Source organism: Mercenaria mercenaria, chromosome 13 (assembly GCF_021730395.1).
Source record: "Mercenaria mercenaria strain notata chromosome 13, MADL_Memer_1, whole genome shotgun sequence".
In the NCBI taxonomy this organism is placed as follows: domain Eukaryota; kingdom Metazoa; phylum Mollusca; class Bivalvia; order Venerida; family Veneridae; genus Mercenaria; species Mercenaria mercenaria.
In genome coordinates, this window is record NC_069373.1 from 48,901,355 (window position 1) to 48,928,090 (window position 26,736).

The 26,736-nt window shown below is 35.4% G+C and overlaps 1 protein-coding gene across 3 annotated transcripts; it reads right to left on the reverse strand.

The window, feature by feature from the left end:
- Nucleotides 1–1,402: 1,402 nt before the first annotated feature.
- LOC123529761 (uncharacterized) lies at nt 1,403–18,607 on the reverse strand. 3 transcript variants are annotated; one of them, XM_045310280.2, is made up of 16 exons: nt 18,484–18,607; nt 17,503–17,632; nt 17,219–17,310; nt 15,400–15,540; nt 14,872–14,977; nt 12,893–13,031; nt 11,764–11,848; nt 10,404–10,577; nt 9,591–9,664; nt 8,590–8,772; nt 8,063–8,236; nt 6,769–6,924; nt 4,102–4,188; nt 3,498–3,681; nt 2,981–3,180; nt 1,403–2,091 (listed from the first exon to the last, which is right to left on the reverse strand). In XM_045310280.2, the coding sequence occupies exons 2-16, from the start codon at nt 17,600–17,602 to the stop codon at nt 1,806–1,808; spliced, it is 2,181 nt and encodes a 726-aa protein (XP_045166215.2). In that variant the 5' UTR covers nt 17,603–17,632; nt 18,484–18,607; the 3' UTR covers nt 1,403–1,805. The 3 variants fall into 3 exon arrangements, with proteins under 3 accessions (XP_045166215.2, XP_053377740.1, XP_053377741.1); XM_053521765.1 differs by lacking the exon at nt 18,484–18,607 and having other exon boundaries at nt 17,173–17,310; nt 17,503–17,559; XM_053521766.1 differs by lacking the exons at nt 17,219–17,310; nt 18,484–18,607.
- Nucleotides 18,608–26,736: the final 8,129 nt, after the last annotated feature.

Below are 26,736 nucleotides of genomic sequence, written 5' to 3' on the forward strand. Positions count from 1 at the left end.
TTGTTCAAGTATTCTAACTCTTTTTCTACCAGCTTGTTTGAGAAAACGCGTACGTAGTAGCTCTACAAACAAACACTCATAGACTTAACAATGTGATCTTACACACCTTGATAAAAAGGGGACAAAAAGCAACATGACTGATAAATTTAGCCATGTCCATCTAAGATGCTTTTGACACATAGAAGAGTGTATTTCAAATAATTCACATAGCAAAAACAAAATTTTGTATCACGAAGACTTTAATTTGTTTGCTTGTTTGTTTGTATTGGATTTAACGCCGTTTTTCAACCGTAACGTAACAAGTGTTCCTGGTATACCAGTTCAAATCTGTTCTCTGCAAGTAAATGCCAACTTCTCCACTTAAATCAGAGGCGATTGATTTCAGACACAATATCTTTTCTCAAATCGTCACGCAAAACATACGCCTCGCCCAACCTCGCGATACGTAGATCTGCGCTCTCCCTATTGATCTAAGCGAGCGTGCACATACAGACATTAAGGGTAATTGGCCGTTTCCGTTGAAGTCATCTGCAACATGATCAATAAATCCTAGAATGACATCACGCAATGTAGAGCTGATGTTTGCACAACAAGTTGTGCACACTTGAAGACTATGCTATTTTGGAATGTATGGATTAGGTGGTGGGGTACATGATGTTATTTCTGAGAAATTTCGAAGTTACTGTAAAACAAACTTTATTCCAATGTGACAATACATTAAAACCATGAAGTGCTGAACTCTTACTCTGATAAAAGACTGAAGCTGGAAAAGTTATTGGTGTGTTCGCGTCATAACTTTCGATACAAGTATTCTATGTCATCAAGCACAAATGCGAAAAACTATAGCATACATAATAAAGCTGAACTATCCGTGTAAATGAGCTGAGCGCTATTTTTTATTTCCATGTATTACTTTTCTAAAAAAAACACCTTACAACTAACAGGTGTCGGCAAAATTTGTCATTTTTGTGCACATGCCTTTACACATTAAAGAAGTCTAACTATGGGTATGGTGTGAGAGAAGGGATTGCTCAGATAAATATACATATAACTTTACCATATGTCCGCAAAGTGCAAAGGAAATAGCAGTATGAACTCCGCCCGTGGAATGTCGAAATAGCATTAAAATTTTGAAAACGCATGAAAATTGGCCATAGCCATAACGGATTCACTACCGTAAATAATAGATATCGTGACTAACTTGCTAAAGTAAGATATAAAAAAACACTTCTTGCTCATGAATTTTCAGTTTTCACTGAAAGACTTTCAAATACAGAACGTTACTGAGTCAAAATGGATCGAAGTTGGTTTTATGGCGAAACAAATCATTACAGGTTATATCACGACAAACATGTCTAAAAATTGGTTTCAGATCTCATTAACATCAAAAGAAAATATGAGGTATGGAATCAAATCTTTTATACTTACTGGAATCACAGCCATACAGAAACAACAAAATCTTAGACTCTACTTGACGCCTCTTACCATCATACCAAAGTAAGACAGTGGTACCATTTTTTTTCATACACAAGTTGTCCAAGAAAAACATGGACCACAAAACGACACTACCTAAAAGTTAAACATAAGTTTTCACTAATTTTGAAATACTGTAATTAAGAAAGTATTTGGGGAAGATCTTTCGAAACATTTGCTGCTATGTGTCACATTCATTTCACGGAAAGATACTGCCGAAGAGAATTACCGGAAAGTACTCTCAAGTTGTGAATGTCAGGAACAATTGAACCACTACTACTCAACTTTTATTGCTTTGGCGCAGTAACCATAAAACATTTGCTACTAAATGATTACCAAATATTATCATCATATTCTGTAGAATCCGCTTTACTTAATTCATTGTTTTCTTTCTCTATACTGTTAAAAACAGTTTGAACATCAGCAAGTGTAATGCTCTTTCCTTTATGTAAATGTTTTCTCCTTGCACTGTTGTCACTCTTGTCGTCGGATTGAATGAAATCATTTTGTTTCGTATTACGGCTATAGAGCTTCGGTCTCTGAGAAAACTGTGGACCTCCGCCTGGTATATCGTAGGATCTTGTTGTGTTCATAGCAACTAGGCAATGCAACTGATCTCTGTAATTGAAAATGGTTATTATCGTATAAAGATTAAATAATATAAACAATATGAACCTTACACCAACCACGTGGTAATAACAATTACTTGCACAGTCAGAAAGATTAAGCAACATGTCTATAAAATATCATTTAGTGTAATATAATCACATCTTTTTTAAAATTTGTTTCGGCTTTTCAAAAATAGAAGACATTTCTCATCTTAATTTAATATATTCAATTTCATCACGTTTACAAAATAAATAATTGATTTTGATGAAACTTCAAAATATTCGGGAAAGGAAGTAACTATACACTTATTGAAATGTTTGCCGGTCAATAGTCAAACCCATTGCACAATGTCCGAAGGGCCGGCGTCAATAACTTGAAAACTGATCACCGAGTCATTCAGTAAGTGCTTTATCCCATCGTATCAGAAATAAGTTTTCACTTTTAAAAGCCAAGCAAGATTTACTCTCAGACAGGTCTCAAGCACTAAACTATTGACCAGCTATTTAAATAAGGAGCTGTATGATAGTTACACATATTGGGGGAGGATATTTTTGTTTTTGTTGGGTGAAGAAGCACGCCGGTACCATGTAGGCCATATGGCGACTTTTCAAGATTTTTTTGGTTGAGGAAGGCCCCAGGTGCCCCTCACGATATTATTTCACCGGGCGAGCAATTGGGTAAAACCACGACTTTCCGTTAGCATGTTGGAAGATTCCTCACATTGAGAATTTTAAATACAACGCAAAACAAGGTTTCAACCCTATATTGTTGAGGGGCAAATGATCTGAAGTAAGCCACCTTGATCCCTCGGCCACAGAGGCCCCTTATTTTATTGAACAGTATTGACAACTTTAATCTAATTTGTTCCGTATAGAAACGTTAAAAGGATTACACTTACTGTATATCCCGCAAAGTATTTTCCTGACGAACCAACCTATGTTGTATTGTAAGAAGGTTCATCTTATGATTATCTAAAGTATCCCAGATGTCTTTGACATACTTGTTCATTTCATTGAGCGGTGGAGATTCCCATTTTGTTAGAACGTCTTTAAGTTCCTCTATGTCTTCATACTCCGCATAGTTTGATTTTCTAAAGTCCTTAAATGTATAAAATTATGATTCAAAGTAGATGATATACATTGACTATTAGTTTTGAAAAACAAAACTTTAAAGAAAACCCTTCACTTGATAGTTTCATATGTTATGCAAAATAAGCCGGATCGTAAAAAATTAAATCTATTTTCAATTGTGTTTAGTTCTTTTTTCACAAACTCATATTCATCACATTTTAAAGGCATACCAGTCAATAATCTAACCTTGGGCCTGGTGTACGAAATACACTAGAGTTTTCAAATACTCGTGTATCAAACAAAAAATTATTGTGGCGTCAGCCGCCGAAAAAAATCACTACTCACTCTTCTACAGAAGAAACTGTTTAACTCCACTTTGGCCACGATCCATGCTCTGTTGACCTCTAACCCTCTCTGCGCATCTTGTTGGACCTTCTGATATGTATCAGTCACTTGTGCAATGAGGATGTTGAGGAGGATAACAATGCACGTGAACAAGAAGCATACCATGAGTATAACACTAACTGTCCTGCAAATATCAACAAAATATAAACATGAGCAAACCAAATCCAAATCAGACATTTCACAGGAAGAATTGTTGTGTAGAAAAGGTATCCAAAATCTTCAAATGCCTGTACTTTCTGTAAATTAGAAAAAAATCAGAAGGCACGGTATATTCACATTATATTAAGATGAAAATTTTCATCAAGTTATTTGCATATAAACTGTAGTAACTAGAAACCCAATATGCACTGCAAGTACAGTACAAGGAAACAAAGACAAAAGAGAGCAAAACTGCAGACACAGTAATATAATTATTATACTGAATAATATATACTGAATGCAGAGCAAGTTGAAACAATATTTTGCTAAATGTATAGTAATATGAAATAAAATATACACTGAAAGTCCATTAATAATAAATAGACTATATCTGGATTAAACCTACCCGTATCCGTCCTCTCCGGTATAATCAACCACAGGTTGTGCTTTTGTCAACGACCTAACGCCAACGAACAATATTCCCCAGAAGGTACTGGAAATGATTATAAGTGCCGATGATGATACTAATATATCTCTTACTCGTTTCAATCAGTTTGAAATATTTTGGCGGCAACATTAACATTTTATCATTATGCAACATCAAGCTTTAAAATTATAGTACAACATTGGAGAAACATGGTCTTGATGTAATTATAACTTAGTCTGACCCATTTTATATGTTACTTAATATATTTACTTTATATAATCTGGTATTTTTCACTAATGTTAAAGCCTTTCTCTGCGCGAGTTATTTCATTAACAATGTCCTGTCTAACTTGTTGAAAATTAGGGAAGTGCGAGGTTGGCATGCCCTAAACGCGATTAAACCGCGAGTTTCGTTTATATAGGTTATTGACTGTTCCAAGGCGATACTTGGTTTTTTGTCCGTTTGTGTATATAAATATATTGTCTTGTTTGTTGTTGGTGCTTCTTTCCCCATCGCTTCCTTGCATTCTTGCCCCTCTTCTTCTACTATAAGTGAGGCCAGGTGCCGATCATTTCTTTTGCCACTGGCAGTCCCTAGGCAGTGATCCAATGTGTTGTTTTTTCCTGCTTGTGTTTGTTTGCTGCGTGCGTGCGTGTGTTTGTCTTGTGTACGTGCAAATTTGCGCTGTTGTGGTTTTCACTTAAGGGAGACTGCGGTTTTGGAGTGTGACTTTCCCTGTTGAATGTTCAATCTTACTTTTGTCTACTTTCCCTTACACCCCCACCCTTTTTTCTACCCCTTACCTATTTGTGTATTTTGCCTATATTGAAAATGTACGTGTTGTTGGATTTTTGAAGCAACCCGTCTGCTATATTTTTCTGCCACAGTTTATTTTTGTTGCGGGACTACTTTGCGATGCAAAGTTCTCTGGCTGTGATTGAAGTACTATATATATATATGTTCTTTCAAGAAATCTACTCCTACTTTTTGAACGAATAATCATTTATAACGTCGTAGGAAGAAAGTCTACAGAGTAATCATATTACATAGCATCGGAAAAACATGGTCTTTAACATCAGAAATACATGGTGGTCATACTACATAATGATTATGTTCATCACAAAAGCATGGTCTATGCCAAGTAGTTACATATAACATCGAAAAGGCATGGTCTGTAGCAAGACATCACATGTATATCCTTAGGACGTCCGGCACATTTTATACAGGCATACGTATGTTTTTGATAACACAGAATATGACGTTAAACGACATTCACCTTATCAAAAGTTCAAAGCTTTTTCCAAATCAAGGATTATTACAAGCATGTGATAAGATTAGGATAAACACAAATTGAAAACAAAAATAAAAAAGAAACTGAAAGTGCACATGCTAAGCTTGGAAACGAAATTCGCATTTGTTTTGGTCTATAGTCACGGGCAGGGGTCAATCAGACAGTTTTTCATCTAAGAAAAAAATATATGCATTCGGAAAACAACACAATCCCACAGGGGTCCGTAACTGAGTAAGGGTATATGGAGATTTTTAGAATTTCGTCAAATTGTTCAAAAGGTCCTTTTTATTGCTCTCTAAAAGTGTCAGTATATGCCGCAGATACCGGTAAATATTTCAAAATGATTTTTGTGTAATAAATGTTGATTCTATGGACGCGTGAAAGGGTCATTAGACGTAAATACGTTTTATTACGTAACGGGTGCGAAAAGGATATAGCATCAAAAAAAGCATGGTCTGTAACTAGTCATCATATATAGCATCGGGAAAGCATGATCCATAACGAGTAATCATATATAGCATCGGGAAAGCATGATCCATAACGAGTAATCATATACAGCATCGGGAAAGCATGATTTATAACGAGTAATCATATACAGCATCGGGAAAGCACGATTTATAACGAGTAATCATATACAGCATCGGGAAAGCACGATTTATAACGAGTAATCATATATAGCATCGGGAAAGCACGATTTATAACGAGTAATCATATACAGCATCGGGAAAGCACGATTTATAACGAGTAATCATATATAGCATCGGGAAAGCACGATTTATAACGAGTAATCATATACAGCATCGGGAAAGCACGATTTATAACGAGTAATCATATATAGCATCGGGAAAGCACGATTTATAACGAGTAATCATATACAGCATCGGGAAAGCACGATTTATAACGAGTAATCATATATAGCATCGGGAAAGCACGATTTATAACGAGTAATCATCGGGAAAGCACGATTTATAACGAGTAATCATATATAGTATCGGGAAAGCATGATTTATAACGAGTAATCATATGTTAAATCGGGAAACATGTTCCATAACGAGTAATCATATGTAGCTCCGGAGAAAACATAGTCTACAGAACAGGTTGTCAACCAATATGTTCAACGTTATAGACAACACCCTGGAAAATGAGACACATCTATTTTTCTCTCTTAGAACAGACATTACTTGTTACCAATATTGGATTATGTTTAGACACAAAGTTATACTCAAAATGTGTAAAAATTACTATTTCAAAATCTTAAACGTTAAAATTGTCTCATTTTGTAATCTATTTGTCTAATAAATCTGCATATCGAATTTTGCTTCATTCCATACCAATAGTTCCTGTTAAAGTATTACCTTGTTTCATTATGTGTATCTAGGTCTCTGTCACCCCTCAAAGACAGGAAGAATGATCCACTGAAGGCCAGAAGAATGACAAGAAACACGACACCAAACTGGATAAAATCGTGGGCAATAATTCTGGTCAATATCTGTGTATACGCCCCTGTTTGTCTGAAAACAAGATGCAACATAGGTTTAGATACAGTACGTGTTCGGGTTTAGCGCATTTTTCAAACTTTTCATTTATAAACGATGGCATCTATTTGAAGCAGTGAGAACAATGTCAAAATTAATAGTGCTGCCTCACTGAAATATCACTCCATAGACACCTGACATGATACCCCACCTAGTCACATTATACTGACACCGGGCTGAACAATCTTTGTACTACCCTCTAAATTCTGAGCGCTAAGCGATGAAGGTACTCCTACCATTTTTGATACTGGAACTGTAATGTCCTTTTGGGTGAATTGTAATTCAGATCAACTTCAAAGTCCATTTTGAAGAATATTCCTCCTGCAGGAAATCAAGAGCGGTCAGATTTACTATATAGAAATAAGAAGATCACACATTTTACTTAAAGCAGCATGCCTCCAAATTTGGCTAAAATAGTCTTTCTTTCAAACTGAAGTTTGAACATTACAATATGAATTTTTGTTTCTAACATGTTTTAAAAGTTCCAAATTAAGAAAAAAAAGATGACCGCGTAGGGAATCGAACTCCGGACCGCCGCGGCAATAAAGACATTTTTCCGTCGTCGTAACCAATAGCGCTTTAGCTGAAGTAGTGAATAATGACTTCAAAATATAGATATTTATAATCGAGACAGTTTACCTGGAGTAAAAGCGTGACAAACGCTTTTCAATTTTCATAGTAAAAAGTAGTAAAAACAGCAAATTCTCAAGTGTTTCCGTAACATAATGATAATGTTTGGTAGTTATTAAGTTTTAAAGCCTTCTTAAGAAATATAGAATCTATTTAAAGATATCTAAAAAAAATATTTTTGTTGTTGTCGAACGATCTGGAGGCATGCTGCTTTAAAGTAAGAATCCTTAGGTGCAATAACTTTCTCCAGTTTTAACATTTGATACATCTTACTTTTTTGAAAGAGTATCACGCCACGACATATGCCATCATTTCGTCTTTCTTGTTTAGTCTGACTATCTTTCAAATCATGATGTTGTATATTTCAGAAATATACCTAAAATATCTAGGAATTGAAATACGGACATTTCATATCTTTTCACTTATTTCAATATTAACCTATATGAAACAAACGCGTTTACGACAATAAAAGTTTTATAGTTACCTAAATACTGCAGCAAATTTGAAAATCCTTATTGTCCAAAATAAATATCCAAATGCAAACACGTGCCACTGTGCATCGTTATGTGTAAATCGCAAAGGAACAACACAAATCAGCAAAATTGAAGACGACATATCAAACCAGTTAAATGTATCATGAAAATATTCTAACTTGTTTCTGAAATGTAATATAGAAATGACTAAAACGTGATTTAATGATATTCAAGCATAGGCCAATATATAAAGAAACTTGTAATGATATTAAAGCATGGGCCAATATAAAAAGAAACTTCGTGATAAAGGATGATAAATCAAATTAGTCTAAAGGCCCCCATGGCCGAGCGGTTAACCTCAAGGATGGGTTACGAATAAGTGGATTTTCACTTTTTTTTCAATGGAAGTTCATCTTGTTTGTTTTGATTTAACTTTATTGACGCAAACGCGGAATCAATGGAACCTATTCCCCGACGAAAATTAATGATCTTTCGGTAACATAAGTAATGTATCGTACACGCTCTTGCTTTAACTCACCGTCTTAATGAATTAATTTCTGTGCAAAATGTTTGCGCCACCATTACAAGGGATAAAACTTCAAATACAGTCCTGGATATCTGCAGAGGACCATTATACACAGCTGGGTCAGGTGACATCACTGCCACGATAGCAGAGTATGTGATGCAAAATAATCCAAGAATATACAGAAAGGAATTAAACCTGTAATAAAAGCATGTACAGATATTCAAACAGAAATATTACAGAGCTGACAATATAAAAATATGTTTTTGTTTTTATACAAGCGAATGTCGTGAAGAAATCTGCTCAAATATTTTTTCACAGTGACCTTGTGGTGGGACATATTAAAGTTCCAAAAGGTTTTTAATTTTATGCTAAAAGCAAATAAACAGCTGTCAACTTGGATGTTATGAGTTATTACATGGCTGGAAAAGGGCTGCTTTCAATACTACTGTTTAATCGTATTTTATTTCTTCTGAACAACACATAATAGTGAATAAACGTATGCATAACGACTTACACAAACAAACGAATTGGCTTGCATGTGCTACAAACTAATGAAATTAGATCAAAGGTAATTTTAATCGTATTTAAATTTAAGTCGAATGCAATTGTTTAAATATGGTGAACGCAGAATTCCTTTCAGACATGTCTTCATGAGTTCTGTCCCTTTTTAACTTGGAATGTTTTTACTGGCAAAGCTCTAATTCAGAGTCAAGCACTAAGAAAAGTCGAGCGCGCTGTCTTACGGACAGCACTTGTTTTTTAGATAGTCTCTTGTAATTCTATATAGAATGGCCATTTACTGATGATATGTATGATTTTTGTTGTCTGTATATATGTATAAAATGTAAATGGATGAGACTCAAATAAAATATTAAAACTGTCTTTTAACGGTCAATACGAAAATGGCTGTGATGACACGAAATGAAAAGTACTAAAATGTTTTGAAGTAATGTTCGCGTAATGTTAGTTTGATCAAACTTATGAAAAAGCCCCAAACCGTTTCTTCAACTTACTCAAACCTCCTTTTGGCATACAGTTTCCATTTTCTTCTTATAAGCAACCGTACTGCATCATGGTAAACAATGTTCTGCAACAAAATGTTGTACATTTCTATTATTCTTATAGTCATTCCAATAACGCACATATTGTTTTGACCATTTTATGTCAAGTGTATCATAAAGTATATAAAATAATATAATAATTGATAGTCCGTTGCGATAAGAATTTTACTAAGAATATGTTACATTTTCACCCAAAAAAATCAGTACTCTTTCAATTTGTAAAGAAGAGAGATGTAAACTTATTCAGGTATCATACATTTGACAAAAAAAGATGTATTCGTCTTCAACAATTACTGCATTACACGTGTTGCAGGCATGCTCGTTTATATGGAGTGTTTGAGAAATTCACCTAAGCTGTATCTAAATAATACTAGCCTAATAATCAACGAAGTATAAGAAAATAAGTATCATTTTATCATTTTCATCAACAGTCGTAAGACTAAAAACACCAAATTATTCATAAAACAAAAGCGTCTATTTATTTTCAGCTATGTTTCAGGACAACAGCACTTAGTTGATACAATTGGGTGCTTTTCATCGTGTGTGTCTTAACTGCTGATAACACTGTCCTTGTAGATCCTGTAGGCACCATAGATAATTCAAGTAGTTTTGTTTTCACATTTGAAATAATAAATGTAACATCATAACTGACCTTATGATAGCCAATAAGTATATAGAGGGGCTGGTGCCAAAATTGTTATTATATAATAAGTGCCTTCGTTATTTATATATAATTACCACTCCTCGATATATGTACATATATACCTTATTTCCCTTCTTTGCAATCACTTGAAGCGGCGATTTTGACTTTCCAATGAAACTGCTGTCAGTTGGTGTCCGTCCGTTTTCGTCACATTCCAACAAATCGTAATATACTCTCAGTCTATCGGTGGAACCTCGTGTCTCTATCAAGCAGTCAAATATTGATAGAATCGTTTTCTACGGAGGGATAGACAAATGGTGTGGCAAAATTCAAGGCAAAACAAACAGCATAGTAGTATTACGGAAAGCGTGTTTTGTATGAGAAAACGGCCTGTATCTTTTTTAACCGTTTTTGAAAATAAATATTTCAGTTCTGGAAGCAAACATGGGTATTGACGTAGATGATGTAGAAACAAATATTCACTTCAGTTAAAGTCACAAGAAACATTCCGTTCAAACGGCAACTATGTATAGCGGCCGTCCTGTTCCTCCTTTACGGACTGGACTGAAATATGCTCAACAGATGTCTTTAAGGAAGGGGCACTTTGAAGTAATTCCATGAGCGAGACGTTACATCACGCGCATTACACAGTACAAACAAATCAGGAAAGACCTCTAGCCTGGAACTGCGAAGGATAGGTCCACGTCTTGCGCGCGACACGCCATTTCATTCGACAAGCTTTCACGCAACTAAATTCCATGAGTTCTCCGTTCAATGTCTAATTTACAGTCTGGACAGAAAAAGACATGATCCTTTATCTCAAAAATGAACTTTTTGACAGTGATCATAAGTGTGTGCGAGCGATACGATGTCTCCTTTAGGCAAACACCTCTACCAACTACTTACAACACGGCTCCACGCATGTCAAAGTTACCGTCGAACAAGATCAGACAAATAAAAATCGAACAGCGATTTTTAATGACCTTATGTTTTTCCAAACACAAAATTATTTCGTTTGCTAGAATTTCACAATTTTTATTTTCACAATACCGTAAGTCCATTTTTGACAAAATTGAGATTGTAGCGCCTTTAGGTATATCTCTATGGCCTCTGTATGATGGCGAATTTGTTACCTTGTACAAGTAACATAAAAAGGCAAAATTTTAGATCAAGAAGGCTGTAATTAGTGTAAATTCATTGACACTCAAATCTTTAAACGTCGCTTCCCAAAACCACCAAAAAGCTAGTCACGGAATTGTGAAAATAAGGCGAAAACAACAAAAAACATTTGTATTAGTTTATGGAAGAAGCTACGTAATGACTCCCATTTTGTAGTCTCCAAAAGTGAGATAAGGTATTCTCGTATATGACTTTGGCATTCTTTGGATTTGACGGAAAATTTTACGCAATGCCTAAGTCACATACGAGATGTCATTTCGTAACAACTACCAAAAAGGACAGGTTATGTCTAAAAGGAAATACCTGCATACTGGTTTCAATACGAAGTAAATCATGAATTGAAAATTCGGCATCTTTTCTTTCGCATGAGATAAATAAGCCACGCACACTTAAATAAAAATAATATATACAGATTTAAATATTATTGTAACAGCTTCTTCACCATGTGATTATACTGTGCAACAATGAAGTGACTAACAAACTTTTCAAAAATAAATTTTTTAAAGAAATGAGCCCCGCCATGTGATAACCAACATAGTGGCTTTGCTACCAACATGGATCCAGACCAGCCTGCATATCCGCGCAGTCTTGTCAGGATTCATGCTGTTCGCTAACGGTTTCTCTAATAGGCTTTGAAAGCGAACAGCATGGATCCTGACCAGACTGCGCGGATGCGCAGGCTGGTCTGGATCCATGCTGGTCGCAAACCCACTATGTTGGTTTTCTCATGGCGCGGCTCAAATGTTTTCGTTTCAAACTGAGACGTGTTCAATTTGCTTTCACTTCGACCATATTTGCGCTGCTGTTATAACTGTTTGTGAACTTGAAGAGTTTCTTCAGTAATAATGAAAGTAGGTATTTACATATACTTGCATCGCTTACACTATTGCTGCATTTAACGAAAAACAGGATTCTGTTAAAGATGAAGTTAAGTTTTAACATTACAAACTTTATCTAACGTTGCATTCAATCAACAAGCAACATAAGCTACGAAGCTCTTGTGCGACAACTTAGGCAAACTAAGTACATTGTATCCAGTAACATATTATAACCTGGGGTTATATTACCTTCGGATTCAACCAAGTAAATACTGAGTGGCAAGTAAGGGAGTTACCGGTATCATTTTCACGTTTTTGGTGTGACACGGTAAGGGATCGAACCCCCGACCACCCGCACACCAAGCGGACATTCTACCATGAAACTACTGATGCGGCTTTCCGTAAAAATTCTACCATTGGCCATTGCTCAATAAACTGAGATGACCGTGCTTGATAATAAGATGACTATGGTGGGATGATCAACTATTCAATTATTCTTAGGTAGGCACCTACTATTATACCACTGTCATCCTATTACCTTAATATCGCCATTATTTTATCTTCTAACAGCACAGGACACCCTTTGGACATTTTTATAGCTGATTTTTACTTACAATGCATTTGGCATATAGGCAAGCAGAAGTGCACACATGTCGTCATTTTTGTTGTCCATGGCAATTTTCAACGGAAGAGTGCCGTATTTGTCACGTGCATTGGGAAAAGCATCATTGTCAAGTAACTTGGCAGCAACACCTAGGTACAATTATAAGAATCTTTCGCTGGGTACAAATCTGGCTCCAGGGTAACTGGTTTGTCTGCCGAGTTACCGCAAAACAGTTACAAACGATCCAGATATTTACATCGACACCTTCAACTAGTGGTAGATATTTTCTCTTGCATGCTCAATTTATTCTTCAGTTATTTGAAGAAATGAAATTAACCAATGTTCCGCACCATGAGACAACCAACATAGTGCATTTGCGACCAGCATGGATCCAGACCAGTCTGCGCATCCACGCAGTCTGGTCAGGATCCATGTTGTTTGCTAACGGTTTCTCTAATTGCAATAGGCTTTGAAAGCGAACAGCATGGATCCTAGCCAGACTGCGCGGATGCACCGGCTGGTCTGGATCCATGCTAATCGCAAATGCATTATGTTGGTTTTCTCATGGTGCTGCTCAAATGCTTTCAATTCAGTACTGTTTTAATGTAGTAGCGTATGGATTTTAGCATCCATTCGTAAATTACAGCACGTAAGCCATGTTACATTCAAGGGTGTAAGGCATCCCAGGTTTCCTGCATCGGTAAAATACATGGGGAAAAAACCTGTCTCGCATGCAAGAAAAAGTGATCTTTCGGTTTTAAGTGACATTAAATTGAAAAACAAAGCTTGATTTCGCTGTTATTTGGAAATGTTCCTGAGTTAATCTGTCTGTAAATGAAAAATGCCTTTGTTGACAGGGGTCTTTAAAACTATTTCGGACTGAACTTGGGCAGAAAACTGTATCCTTTATAAATAGGTTTTGACTGTATTTTAAGGAGGATGATATACAAGTACTACCCAGCCAACATTCTATATCGGCCCGATATCAAACCGACGCCGTTATCTTTACGGCCCGATATTGGCTTTAATTTCGGCTGCAAATAGGAATGATGTCAGCCCGACGTCGGCAACCGGTATCGGGCCAACATCATAATGACATTGGTCCGATATTGGCAAACGATATTTAACCAACATCAAAATGATATCGGCCCGATATTAGCAGATCATATCGTGGTCGCGAAATAGTGTGACGCGCAGTACTTTATCAGTTTTCTTAAAATATACTATTTGCAAATTCTCAGAGTAATTTTCTTGAGAAATGATGTGTCTTGCATCGTGTGTATGATGCTTATTTGACTTTATTGATATAATATTTTTCAAAATTATATACTGCATGTTTTATACAGTTACGTAAGCTTGCTGTATATTCTTAACACTATCAAAATTGTTCAATTAGAATTTCAAACATATTTATATTTTCAAGTTTTTGTAAATATAAATAATTCTATGGCGGCATTTTACATAAAAATAAAAATGCATCTTAATAATTACCTCCCTTTATTACTTATAAAATTTTGATGAATACCGTCTACAAATTTTGTTGGAACCTAGTTTGATTATTTCTGGCATACATCACATTTGCTTAATAAATTAGCACATATAAACAATTAGATTACTTTTTCACTTTTATCAATAATATTTTGAAAAATATAGTTATATTAGAGAATCCAATATATATATGGCCCTATGTCAATCCGACGTACGAAATAGTTACACTGATTGATGTCGTCTACCGATTTCAATATTTTGCGGTACTACAACGGCCCGACGTCGTCCCTACATCAGCACATTTTGCCGACATTCCGACATTATACCTGTATCGGGCCGATATAGTAATGCTGTCTGGGTAGTACCACCAGAAGCACAGTGAAGTTGTTGACGGTTGTTCTCCACCCTTTAAGGTCTCCAAACTGCAGTCAACCTGCAGTTTTGACTTCTCAAAATATGTCTTGTTTCGTTGAAATTAATTGAGTTCATAGTAATCTATACCTTTCAAATTCCTAATGATAGCATGGTGTAAAGGTGTCTTCAGTTCACAGTCAGCAGCAGAAGTGCTGGCACCCCGGTTTATCAGATTGTTTACAAGCACTGAAATCTGAATAAAAATAAATACGGGAACCATGATGATGTACCATAATCAAAAAGCAATAAAATGTAAAAAGATCAAAACGTGAAATAACACATACAAAATGTAATAAAAGACAAAACACTTAAACTGAATATAGGAATTAAGTATTTTGAAAAGAAGTAATCTGATTCAGACTGCACGCCTGATGACTTTAAACTCAAGTGTTAAAAAGACAATCAAAATACAGAATATTTGTACCAACCACACTTAAAACATAAAACATAAAAATGAAATAGCAATAAAAAAAAGCTGAACATTAAAATGATACGACTGTGCTTAATTGATTGAACAGCGGACTCCAAACCTGAATATGCTCACCCTTTATACTCTTGGGGATAGTTTTCTACATGCAGTGTCGTTTAAATGTATCCAAAATTAAAATAACTTACTTTTGATTCTATTTTCATTGTAGAAATCACAAAAAGTAAAGCCTTGTCCACACCTCCCTTCCTTCTAACAAGTACATCCGTGAACACTTCCGTTTCCGCTTCTTGTCGACCAGTCAGAAGCGTGCTTGTTTTATGTGCTACCTATAAAACAGAAGGCAAACAAAATGTCGAAGGGAAGTAATTATAATTAACGTTTTAAAGACCGTCGTTCAATTCACACACGTCTGGTATTAAATGATTATAGAAAGATTATAACCAGTATAAACAAGGGAACAAAATAGTGAAAGGCCAGAGAGGAAAAAAACTGGCCGTTTTCTCGTGAAATCGCGCATCAGTGAGATCATTACAATTCTTTTGATCTATTTTACTTTTCTTATAGACCTTCAACTATTCTCACTAGTTGTCAACAGAAATTCTGGATGTAAAAGCATTATACAGAAGTTGGAGAAGGGTTAAATGGTGTCCAGAGTCGAACAACTTACTATTCATTCACAGACCACAGGAAAAGATATCTGGTTTCATTAATAGATAAATATCTTTCCAATGCAACTAGATAGCATTACATATTTTAGAGATAGAACTACAATCATGAAAGTTATTGTTGTAAAGTCCTTAGGAAGATATCTCTATGCCAGTAGATATAGATTAAGAGAGCTCTACTCCATGTTCTTGAAAAAGATAGAATTTTCACGTAAAAGAGCTAGCAGTGTTTTGAAGCTAGCCCTGTGAACAAAAATTGCAACGTTTCATTTGATAAAGTAAAGTGCCTGCAGCACCAATTAAAATCAAATCAAATTTGTGATTATTTTTTCGAATTCTGAATAAAATGAGCTATTTCTTAAGCGTTTAAAGCTACAATTTTAAGACAATATAATATATTTTTCCATTCTATGACAGCTCCGTGTCAGTGTTAAGCACATATCTCTTTTGGCTTAAGAGATTGCATTTCGCTGACAACATATCTCCTTAATATTAGAATTGGTATCTAATAAGAGAGAGAGAGAGAGAGAGGGGGGGAGAGAGAGAGAGAGAGAGAGAACACTTTTACTAAAAAAGATATCTTAATATTTAACAGCTACCTGTGTGAGTTAAAGAAATATTAAGCTATCAGTCAAAGCCTGACCCATATCCAATTATCTTACACTGTTGCAACTATTACAAAGAAAGATACCTATCTATAAAAAGAGGTATCAGTTACAGAACAGATATTACTCTTCTATGGTGGCATATTCCTGCATTCACTTAAGCAGATAGTTTTCAGGAAAATTCGTACTTTTTGTGAAAATTTAAAAACCTTTAATGATAAGAAACTCTTGTTCTAAATGAAAAAAAAGCATGATTGTGCCAACTACTGCATGTGATAATAAATAAATGATTGTTTTCGTGAAAAATGAATTATCTTTAAAAAAATGTTGTTTTTCTGCATAGGATAATATTGAAAATATTATGAAAATCTTATAAATATTCAAGAAAAAAAAATGAAATATCGTGGGAAATTTAAACTTAACGGGAAAATTATCTGCTACAGTGTATGCATATATATGGCAACAAAACGTTTGTTTTCACGAAAATAAAAGGTTTTCGCGAACATTTTATTTTCATAAAAATAGAAATTGTCTTTACTGAGTATCTTTATTTGACATATAGTCTCAATAACTAAAATATTATCATGAAAACGTTCTCCTAAATTCACGAAGGTTTATTCAGATTTTCGCGAAATCTATTGTTTTCGAAAATTTTATGATTTTCATATGCAAAAATATGCCACCATACCCTTCGAAAACAGCAATCTCTCAACTAAAGAGATATCGTCACACACCTCTTTCTGAAAACTATGGGATGATGTAGTTTCACCAAGTTCTGCCGCTAACGTCACTGATTCTGATGTAATTAATGAATGCCTTTCACCACCTGCAAATTTTAAAAATGGCGACACTACATTTTGTCTTTATTCAAATGTTTAATGCTATGTTGTTACCACATCTTTCTCTTCAAGTTTAGACTGTTATAATAAAAATGCATTAGATAGTAAAATTTATGATCCTTTGTTTCTTCTAGCACAAACTCTACTGATTACCTTCTTTTCAAATAGTTGAATATTACCTAAATTGTCAAGCACCAGTCCTTCCTGTTCGTCAGTTCGTTGTTGTTTCTTTCGCCACATACCTCCACCAGTGATGCGGTTTTTCTGTGGTCGTGACATCGTTCCCCTGACACCGCCTCGTAATGTCCGCTTTAGAAGATAGAGTAAGGATTTATTAGGCCCCTGTTTTAACATCGCTTATTTTGAAAAGCACACAATTGTAGTCTTAGAATGGCTGCATTTAGATACGCTAAAAATCTTAACTCTAAACATAATTTATGCATGTATGCTAATGACTGTACACAGTCATGGCTTAGTTTAATTGATGACAAAGGCTAAACCGTTCTAGTTCTTTTTCGGTTTCGCTACCAGACGGATTCATGTTAAATAATTAGGCTGAATCTGAATGGGCAGCCATTTTTCATTGTTTATTTTTCTTTCCATTTTTTTTTCATATAGCATTGTTCCGTATTTTCATTGATATATTATATTAGGTTGTATACCATGTATGTTTTCTGTGTTTGTACCTATTATGTTCAAGAAAAAAAAAGATCTGTACGTCTAGCTGTCTGTTATATTCAGATTTTACATATTTTAATGAGTGAGTTTATATTGAAAACTTTCTGTATAACGCTGAAATTTTTACAGTGAATATGTAGTTGTGTAAGTATCCTAAAATATAATCAATAGCGTAAAGTAGTATACATGTACTATAATACTCTACTTTAGATGTAATAACAAGCCCTAATGTGGCATTTTCGTCGTCAGTGAAAGGTTTATTTACATTTAATGTAACATTTTATGACAATAACGAAAACCCAACACTATAACCTCATTTGGTGTTTGTCTTTAAACATTTGTTGAAGAGTTTATACATGTACACATTGTAGCGTATGACTCATAAGTTAAAATAAACTTTATTGAATTTATACGTAGTTCTTATTACTTTAATTTGAAGACTATTTTTTTGTAGAGAAAAAAAAAGATATTAAAATACTTACAATGAAGCAGATAAATGGTGAAATAATCCAATAAAATCAAGATAGGCTTAAATATTTTATTAGAGGTTGGTCAATATACATAGACTGTTATTTCAGTAATAGGGAAATCAATATATTAATGTGTGACCGGCTATGCTATATATAGCTGTATATATACTGTTTCCTCAAGCGTGAAATCCGCCGAAAGGGCGATAACTTACAGAAATATCTTTTTATCCGCTTTTCGAAATATTATATATTTAATTTTACATATACCTGACCTTAATCTTGACCTTATTACTGATTTTAGCAAGGGATTAAACTGCCAATGCATCGTAATATTGATCAGTCTATCAATAATTACGGGACGCTTTGTAAAGCTACAGTCACACATACGGATATATCCGTGCGTTGAGATACGGTGCGGATGGGATTGGTCTGTTGGGGGATAAGTACGGAGCAGTACGTTTTAGTACGGCAAATATGGTGAAAAACGGGGAACAAACAAAACAATACAGGACGCGATTGATACCGCAGTCACACATACGGCGCGGATAGCTACGTTTAGCTACGGATAGAAACGTAGTAATTCGTACTGATCCGTATCTGAGCCGTACGAATTGGTACGGATTGATAAGGGTTACTACTTTAAAGTACGGCTCAGGTACGGATCGATACTGATCAGTACGAATTACTACGTTTCTATCCGAAGCTAGACGTAGCTATCCGCGCCGTATGTGTGACTGGGGTATTAGTAAGGATAGGTACGGGGTACTCCGTTGAATTACGTTTTATTGCGTCCGGCGCTCGGACGAGTCTGCGGTGAACTACATTAATATTCAACTACGCTTAAGTACGGACTGCTTCAGATAACTACGTTCAGCTACGGCAAGGTAGGTTTTAGTACGGATAACTACGTTTTAGTACGTTTAACTACGTATGAATACGTTGCAACCAAGTTGGAGTAAAGTCACGCTCAAATGGCTACGGATCTCTCAAACTTTTGTGCATGTTCAGAAGTTTGAGAAACTTCCAAGTTTCGGATAAGTCTTGAATACGTTTTGACCGAGTGTTGGTACGGATTGATACAGATAACTACTTTGAGGTACGGCTCAGGTACGGATCTATACGGATTACTACGTTTCTATCCGTGGTTAGACGTAGCTATCCGCGCCGTATGTGTGACTGGGGTATAAGGAAAATGATATGTGTATTTTAAGCTACAGTCACACATACGGATAAGTCCGTGCGTTGAGGTACGGTGCGGATGGATGGAATTGGTCTGTGGTGGGGGTGGACACGGATAAGTACGTAGCAATACGTCTAAGTAAGGGAAAAATGGTGAGAAACGGGGAGTAAAAAATACAGGACGCGAATAAGTACTACGTTGAACTAAGTTTTCCTCCGCCTAGCAACTTGCCCAGCGCGCGACGGGTCTGCTGTGAACTACGTTGAACACTACGGTTTAGTACGGGCTGCCCCGGATAAATACGTTCAGCTATGGATCAATACGGCAAGGTACGTTTCAGTACGGATAACTACGTTTTAGTAGGTGTAAGTTCCAACCAAGTTGGACTAAAGTCACGCTCTAATGACTACGGATCAAACTTTTGTGCATGTTCAAAAGTTGGAGAAACTTGCACATGTGGGATAAGTCTTGAACAAGTTTTGTTACGGATTGATACGGATTAATTCTTTGAGGTAAGGCGCAGGTACGGATCGATAGGATTACTACGTTTCTATCCGTGGCTTGACGTAGCTATCCGCGCCGTATGTGTGACTGGGGTATTAAACGGTACATTAGAAGAGGACAAGTGTATTTACAATACTTTGTATTACCCCAGTCACACATGCGGCGCGGATAGCTACATTTAGCCACGGATAGAAACGTAGTAATCCATATCGATCCGTACCTGAGCCGTACCTCAAAGTAGTAATCCGTATCAATCCGTATTAACACTTGGTCAAAATATATTCAAGACGTATTCCAAACTTGCAAGTTTCTCTAACTTTTGAACATGCACAAAAGTTTGAGCGATCCGTAGCCATTTGAGCGTGACTTAGTCCAACTTTGTCGAAACTTATTCATCCGTAGTTAAACGTACTAAACGTAGTTATCCGTACTAAAACGTACCTTGCCGTAGTTTGACATGATGTCAAAGATAATCGTAATGAAAACGCTGGCTACACGTGGTCTATTTATATGAAACTTACCGACCCGTAACTAAAACTTAATGCGAACGTAGTCATGCGTATTGATCCGTAGCTTAACGTAGTTATCCGAGGCTGTCCGTACTTAAGCGTAGTTCAACGTAGTTCACCGCAGTTCCGTCCATGCGCTGGGCAAGTTGTCAGGCGCAGTAAAACGTAGTAAAACCGTACTTATCCGTACTTATACGCGTCCTGTATTTTTTGTATCCCGTTTCTCACCATTTTTCCCGTACTAAGACGTACTGCACCGTACTTAACCGTGTCCGCTCCCCAACAGATCAATCCCATCCGCACTGTACCTCAACGCACGGACATATCCGTACGTGTGACTGTAGCTTATAGAAATACGCATGTTTGTAGTTTAGTTGACTATTCATTAATATCTATAGTGTTATTATAATAAGCTTACTTACATGCATGTATTTGACGGACATGGATATTCTGGCCACTGTGCCATTACATTCTCTTTGAATAGTTAAGTTAACATACCAAATGTTAGTTGTGTTGCTATAAGTTGTTTGTAACTCGACTGAAAAAGATACATTTTTAAACACAGTTCACAGAAATGGACATGTATTTACTATTTAGGGATATTAAGTAATAACTGATAAACTCGTTTTCGGCGAGTATGATGAATGTATGTCTGTCTTTTCAAACACGGTCTATGATATTTCGATGAGATGTTAACAGCCTGTTGTTACCCATTTCCCCCGGGTACGGAAGGTAGGCCTTTAAGGTAAAACTTTGAGTAATCGCCCTAAACCAAACGAAAAGCAAACATTTCTATGGTTCAATTGTAAGGTTATATAGCAGTAATTCGGTCAAAAATGTGCTTCCATGGCGTAATCGAAAGAAGTCCATAATAAATAGATACTAGTTTTTCCATTTTTCGCGAATTTGCGCGTAAAGCGGGGGCCAAATGTGCATTATTTCACTTTTCACATTGGAATGAATTTTACATGAAATAAGATACTTTTCATGCTTATTTTCGCATGTTTGCGTGTTGTTTACGTGAAAACGAAAGTAGGATATGTTTATTCTGCGAACCGCTTTCTGAAATGCGGCAATATAAGGGTACCTAACTTCAGTTGACTTGCATTTCACTGCATACTATTCAACACCCCTTTTTCTTTTCGTTTTCTTGAAGCAAATGTATGGATATCTTGTGGAAAATAGGTCTACGACGGAATGAAAATCTCGAAACTGTATCAAAATTGTTCTGAAGTAGCTGAATTTTATATGAAATAAAGAACAATTTCTTTTATTGGTATATAACCTGTTAAAAAGCGATATTGAAATTATACGCGGCTAAGCGTCTTTTCAATAGTAAGAGATCTAACGATAATAAGTTTGATTTTGTAACAAGTAGGAAATTATTTGTTCAAACTAAACTGAAGACTAAGTTATTATTTTATTAAAGAGAAAAAATAAAGATGTCAAATATGAGAAAATTCTGGAAATATATCAATAAATTCAGGGAAAACATTAGTTCTGAGAATCCTGTCAGTGTGGAAGATTTTAAAACCCATTTTGCAAATGTTTCAAATGAGGCTCAAGGTCAGTTTGATATCAACGACTTTACGAATTCACAAAATGATTTTGTATATATACATGTAGATGAGCAAGTTGGATCTATTTCTGTTGATGCAGAAAAAAACGTGTCTTTGTTGAATTGCTACAAAAGTTGTGATTTTGAAAATAATGTCGCTGATTACTTTACAGATTGTAGTGATTTTATATCACCCTATATCACACACGTGACATGTACTGCTCAACAGCGCAGATCTGTGGAGTTTTCAAATTTACTGTCCCTTGCCCCCATAAGTGAAATCGGCCAAAATTAAATTTCGAAAGAACTCTTTAATTTTGCGCGGTTTTACATAGTTTAGAATCTGTTGTTTGATATTCTAAACTTTCTGGAGATTAGAAACGCTAATTGACGGCACAGCAGATCAAAAATGTTATGGTGAGGACACATCAAGGCATGAAAGTCAATATATACACATACAATTTTGTTTTTAATTCTACCCTCATTAGCAGTGTAGCATCATTTTTATTATTTTCAACTCACGTAACGCATACTTAGCCCACCACCTATGCATTTCGTCAATCTGGGGGATGTTTCGTCAATCTGGGGGATGTTTCGTCAGTCTGGTGGATGGTGGGGTCCCCATGAAATAGATAAATAGCCATATATGGGGTGGGGGCATTTTATGTTCGCAAAATGATGCAAAATTGACCGTATATTATTCCTAATGACGAAGTACGTTAAATTACGCCAGAAAATGATAAAACCCGATGTATTTTACATTCTTTGTCTCGTAGCGACAATTTGTAAATTTTGGCTCATTTTGTGCTTGAGGAGTCGGCAAGTTTAGACGCTCACGTATGTAGACTTCTTTTCGTGCTATTGAAAACATTTTTATCTGGTTTAATTTGCGAAAGATATGTAAAAGTTCAAAACCAGTGAAACCCGCTTTTGTTCATAAATTGAATAATCTTAAAGTGGCATGGATCAGTTTCGTATTGTGGCCCGTTACGTTTCTTAAATAAAACAGGTAAATGTACTTTAAAGGCATTTACAAATGTATAATCAACTGGTTATTTATGATGTTTATAGAACTAATGATTCCCGAGTACAAGTAATTATTGTGCAAAATAAATATATGCTTGAATCGATTTTCCTAACTCCGTGTTGACGGCTTGGTCTAAAATCTTACCTGAGATAACGGAAGTCAGACGAAATGAAAACGGTAACCCATCCATCCAATTTCAGCTCACATTTGAGGAAAAAGTAAACGGCTATGAGACACTTTTCTTCCCGCCATTATTTTCGTCTGGTCACAATGCTTTAAAAATATACGTATGTTTTAGGTCAGTCATTTGCAGATAAGATGGTACAGGTCGCGCAAGGTGTGCATTTTGGGCCATTTTTGGCTCAAACTTTAGTGTCCTGAAATCGGAGTTTAACTCGTTTTTATCATAGAAACAACGGAATCGGCAAGTTGAAAATGTAACATGATGAAGTGCTAAGTATGTGTAATACATCCGTTCAACATTTCCCTGGAATTTCTCAAAATTGGATTTTTTATGATTATTTTTCGCACTGGTATCAGCGCAAATTTGTGGAATTTTCAATTTTACTTTCCCTTGCCCACATAAACTACAGATGTTATACATCTTTTGTCACACATTTACAGTTTATCTCATCTGAACAAGAGCGTAAGTTGAACATTCTTTTTATTTGATATAAACAAAAACATTTTTTTTTCAAGTGGCCATAATGCCATACCATAATTCAGTAAATTATTACAACCTTTCCAATGGTGTGCAAGTTATTTAAGAAATATTCTAACATGGCTCGATTTGATTTCCAGTTAAACAAAGAAGGAAATCAAGCTCTGTATATTCTACGATAAACAACGGTTGACGCGTGGACCGGTAAGAAAGCATTATGACGACGTCAAATTGCCGCATGACGTCCGATACATTACCCCTCTAGTAAATGAAGTCTAGCATAATATTCATTAAAATATGTCAATGAGCATGTCAGAAAGCAAACAATCAAGGTCTTCTTGTGATTTATCGTCTAATTTACCACGGTTCTGAACTCTGAACCGTGGTATATTAGACGTGAAACCACTCGAAGGCCTATAATTCAAGATTCGGGAAGATCAATAAAACGGTCAATTATTATAATTGGAAATATTATAAGAGTATATAAAAACATTGTACTTTACTGCATCTGTTTTCTATTAATGTCGGGTCTATTTCATAACATTTGATTAAAAAGTATGTATCGGAGCGGGATTTTGAAAACCCAGTCAGTCAACGTTAAGGCCTGGTTATGCGAACACTGTACGCGCAAACATGACCTTTTTACCATATTACCTGTGAAAAGCAAAATACTGAACGCCATGATACTGTAAAATGTCCGTTTGTGTTATCATGAGATTTATCATACAACGTTTTCTTTGAGAGTTTCTTTTTATTTAAGTTTTATAAAGTTCGAGTCGTGTCACATCTTTTAAAAACAACACAAGTATAAAACGTTCCACTGTCGTTCTATGATTTACTTTTACATAACACATCATTGACCATAACCAGCTTCGCTTAGCGTCTAAATTATGAATTCCAGGGGCCCGTATCGCAGTAGTTCATAAATTCCATCCTAAGTTCTCTCCAAAGTATGGACTCTGAAAACACTTTTTTTTTTCATCTGGTATTACTTGTATCAATTTAGAATGTGTCGTTAATTCAATTTCTGGACAAAATCTTATTTTTGTTCGGCGCAGCTTTGGTGGAATAGCCAAATAGTAAAAATGAAACTGCTTAATGTCCTTGATAAACCTTACTCTTAAGTTCTAACTTTGCCCTAAGTAGGTTTCGTGAAACTGTAGCTGGGCGTATCTGCATTTGTCCACAGTGTTAGATATCTGTCCAGTTAGATGGCGTAAATCACAATAATGCTATTTCAAAATTTAGAATATAGCTTTCTGTCACCGTTCGAACTGAGAAAGATTGAGCGAGAATTATTATGTGTCAGTAGGATAACTTTGGTTTTACTTCTAATATTTTTTTCTACTAACTAGGTTTACAGATATAAATTTAAATGGTAAAACAAAATATAATTATTCCGTTCCCAGTAATTTACTTTGGCGTTCTTGCTTTCGAGTATTTTGTAATCAATTATCTCGTCAAAAGCACCCCACGACATGTTATTTTGTTAAAGGGGACTTTATTCCAAAAGGGGCATAATACTGTAACACTCGTAGGTGCTAAGTCAGTAATGGCAGGCGGAAGAGATTAAAGTCAACACAGTTTTAAGTTCATGGTTGTAATGAGCAATATAGATTGCTAGAAATTATTAATAAACTTTCTGATTTCAATACTCCATAACAATAGTTCTACATCACAAATTCATTATTCTGATGTAAAACAGTTCCAGATATCTATAGTAATCAGATATTTATTACTATTTAAACAACTGTCGATTCTTTTGAACGGTAATAATTATTAGCACATTTCCTTTAAGTAGATGTATTGAGTTATCAGGCATACAATATCGTACGACTAAGCTTTACTAGTCGCGTAGCAGTTTACAAAGAGTAGTTCTAGTTTTAATATACTTTTTACGTAGGCGTGAAGGTTATTATAAGGTTTTTCCAGTGGCTCACTTACATTTATAGAGAAAAAGTCTGGCAAGGAAAGTCTAACACCAATGAAATAACGCGGTCTAAAGATGTCGACCAATGAAATGAGCCGTTACAAGTCAGCATCTCTGGCAAATCTGTCAGAATGACGCCATCTTGAAAGACATCTCCCAGATAAAATATCTTTAGTGATAAAATACATAAATGTAAATAACTGAAAGTTATATATCATGAAACAAATGGATGCTTTGGATTATAAGGAATTTATCCATGCAAGTTAAGGTTGGTAGAACTGCTTATTTTCTCAGGTAGAAGGCGAAAGACGTATGTCTTTCACGAATGAAATGAGCGAAAGACATTTCATAATATGGCGCTCACTCAACTTTTGAGCAGAATCGATCTGAAAACAGCTTGTAGTATACATTACAGTAAAATTAAATTGACCAAATGATGGTAAAAAACCTTACTTAAAAACCTTGAAATAATGATTACTGTGAAATCATTAATATTCGTGGGTGACTAATTTTCGTTGCTGGGAAACTCAGCGTAACAGACAACCGGAAGTGAAAGATTCCGCGTTAAATCTCAAAATATTTTTGAGGAGATCTGAAGAAATCATGCATATATCAGTCTAACATCAAACTAAAAAGTGACTAAATTGACATATAATGATGATGTGACTATTTGGAGTAAACTGTTTTTCCAATGGAACTTGATTTCGAGAATATTGTCAAAGTCTTTCAGTTCTATCTCAAATGTCTATAAAAATGTCTGCCAAAATGTTCTATCAACTTCCAACATGTGAATAAAGCTTTCTTTAGGCCTTATAAAGTTTATAGTAATAGAATTTCAGGTCTTATAAAAAATAAATAAATAACAACTGAATGTTGTTACAATACTAAGTTTGCCG

Coding starts and splice junctions, on each gene's coding strand:
- LOC123529761 (XM_045310280.2), bottom strand. CDS start 17,602: ATGTCACGACCACAGAAAAACCGCATCACTGGTGGAGGTATGTGGCGA. Junction 10,578..11,763: donor GTATTGAAACCAGTATGCAG/GTATTTCCTTTT, acceptor ATCCCTCCGTAG/AAAACGATTCTATCAATATT. Junction 9,665..10,403: donor TTGCAAAGAAGGGAAATAAG/GTATATATGTAC, acceptor ATTTTGTTGCAG/AACATTGTTTACCATGATGC.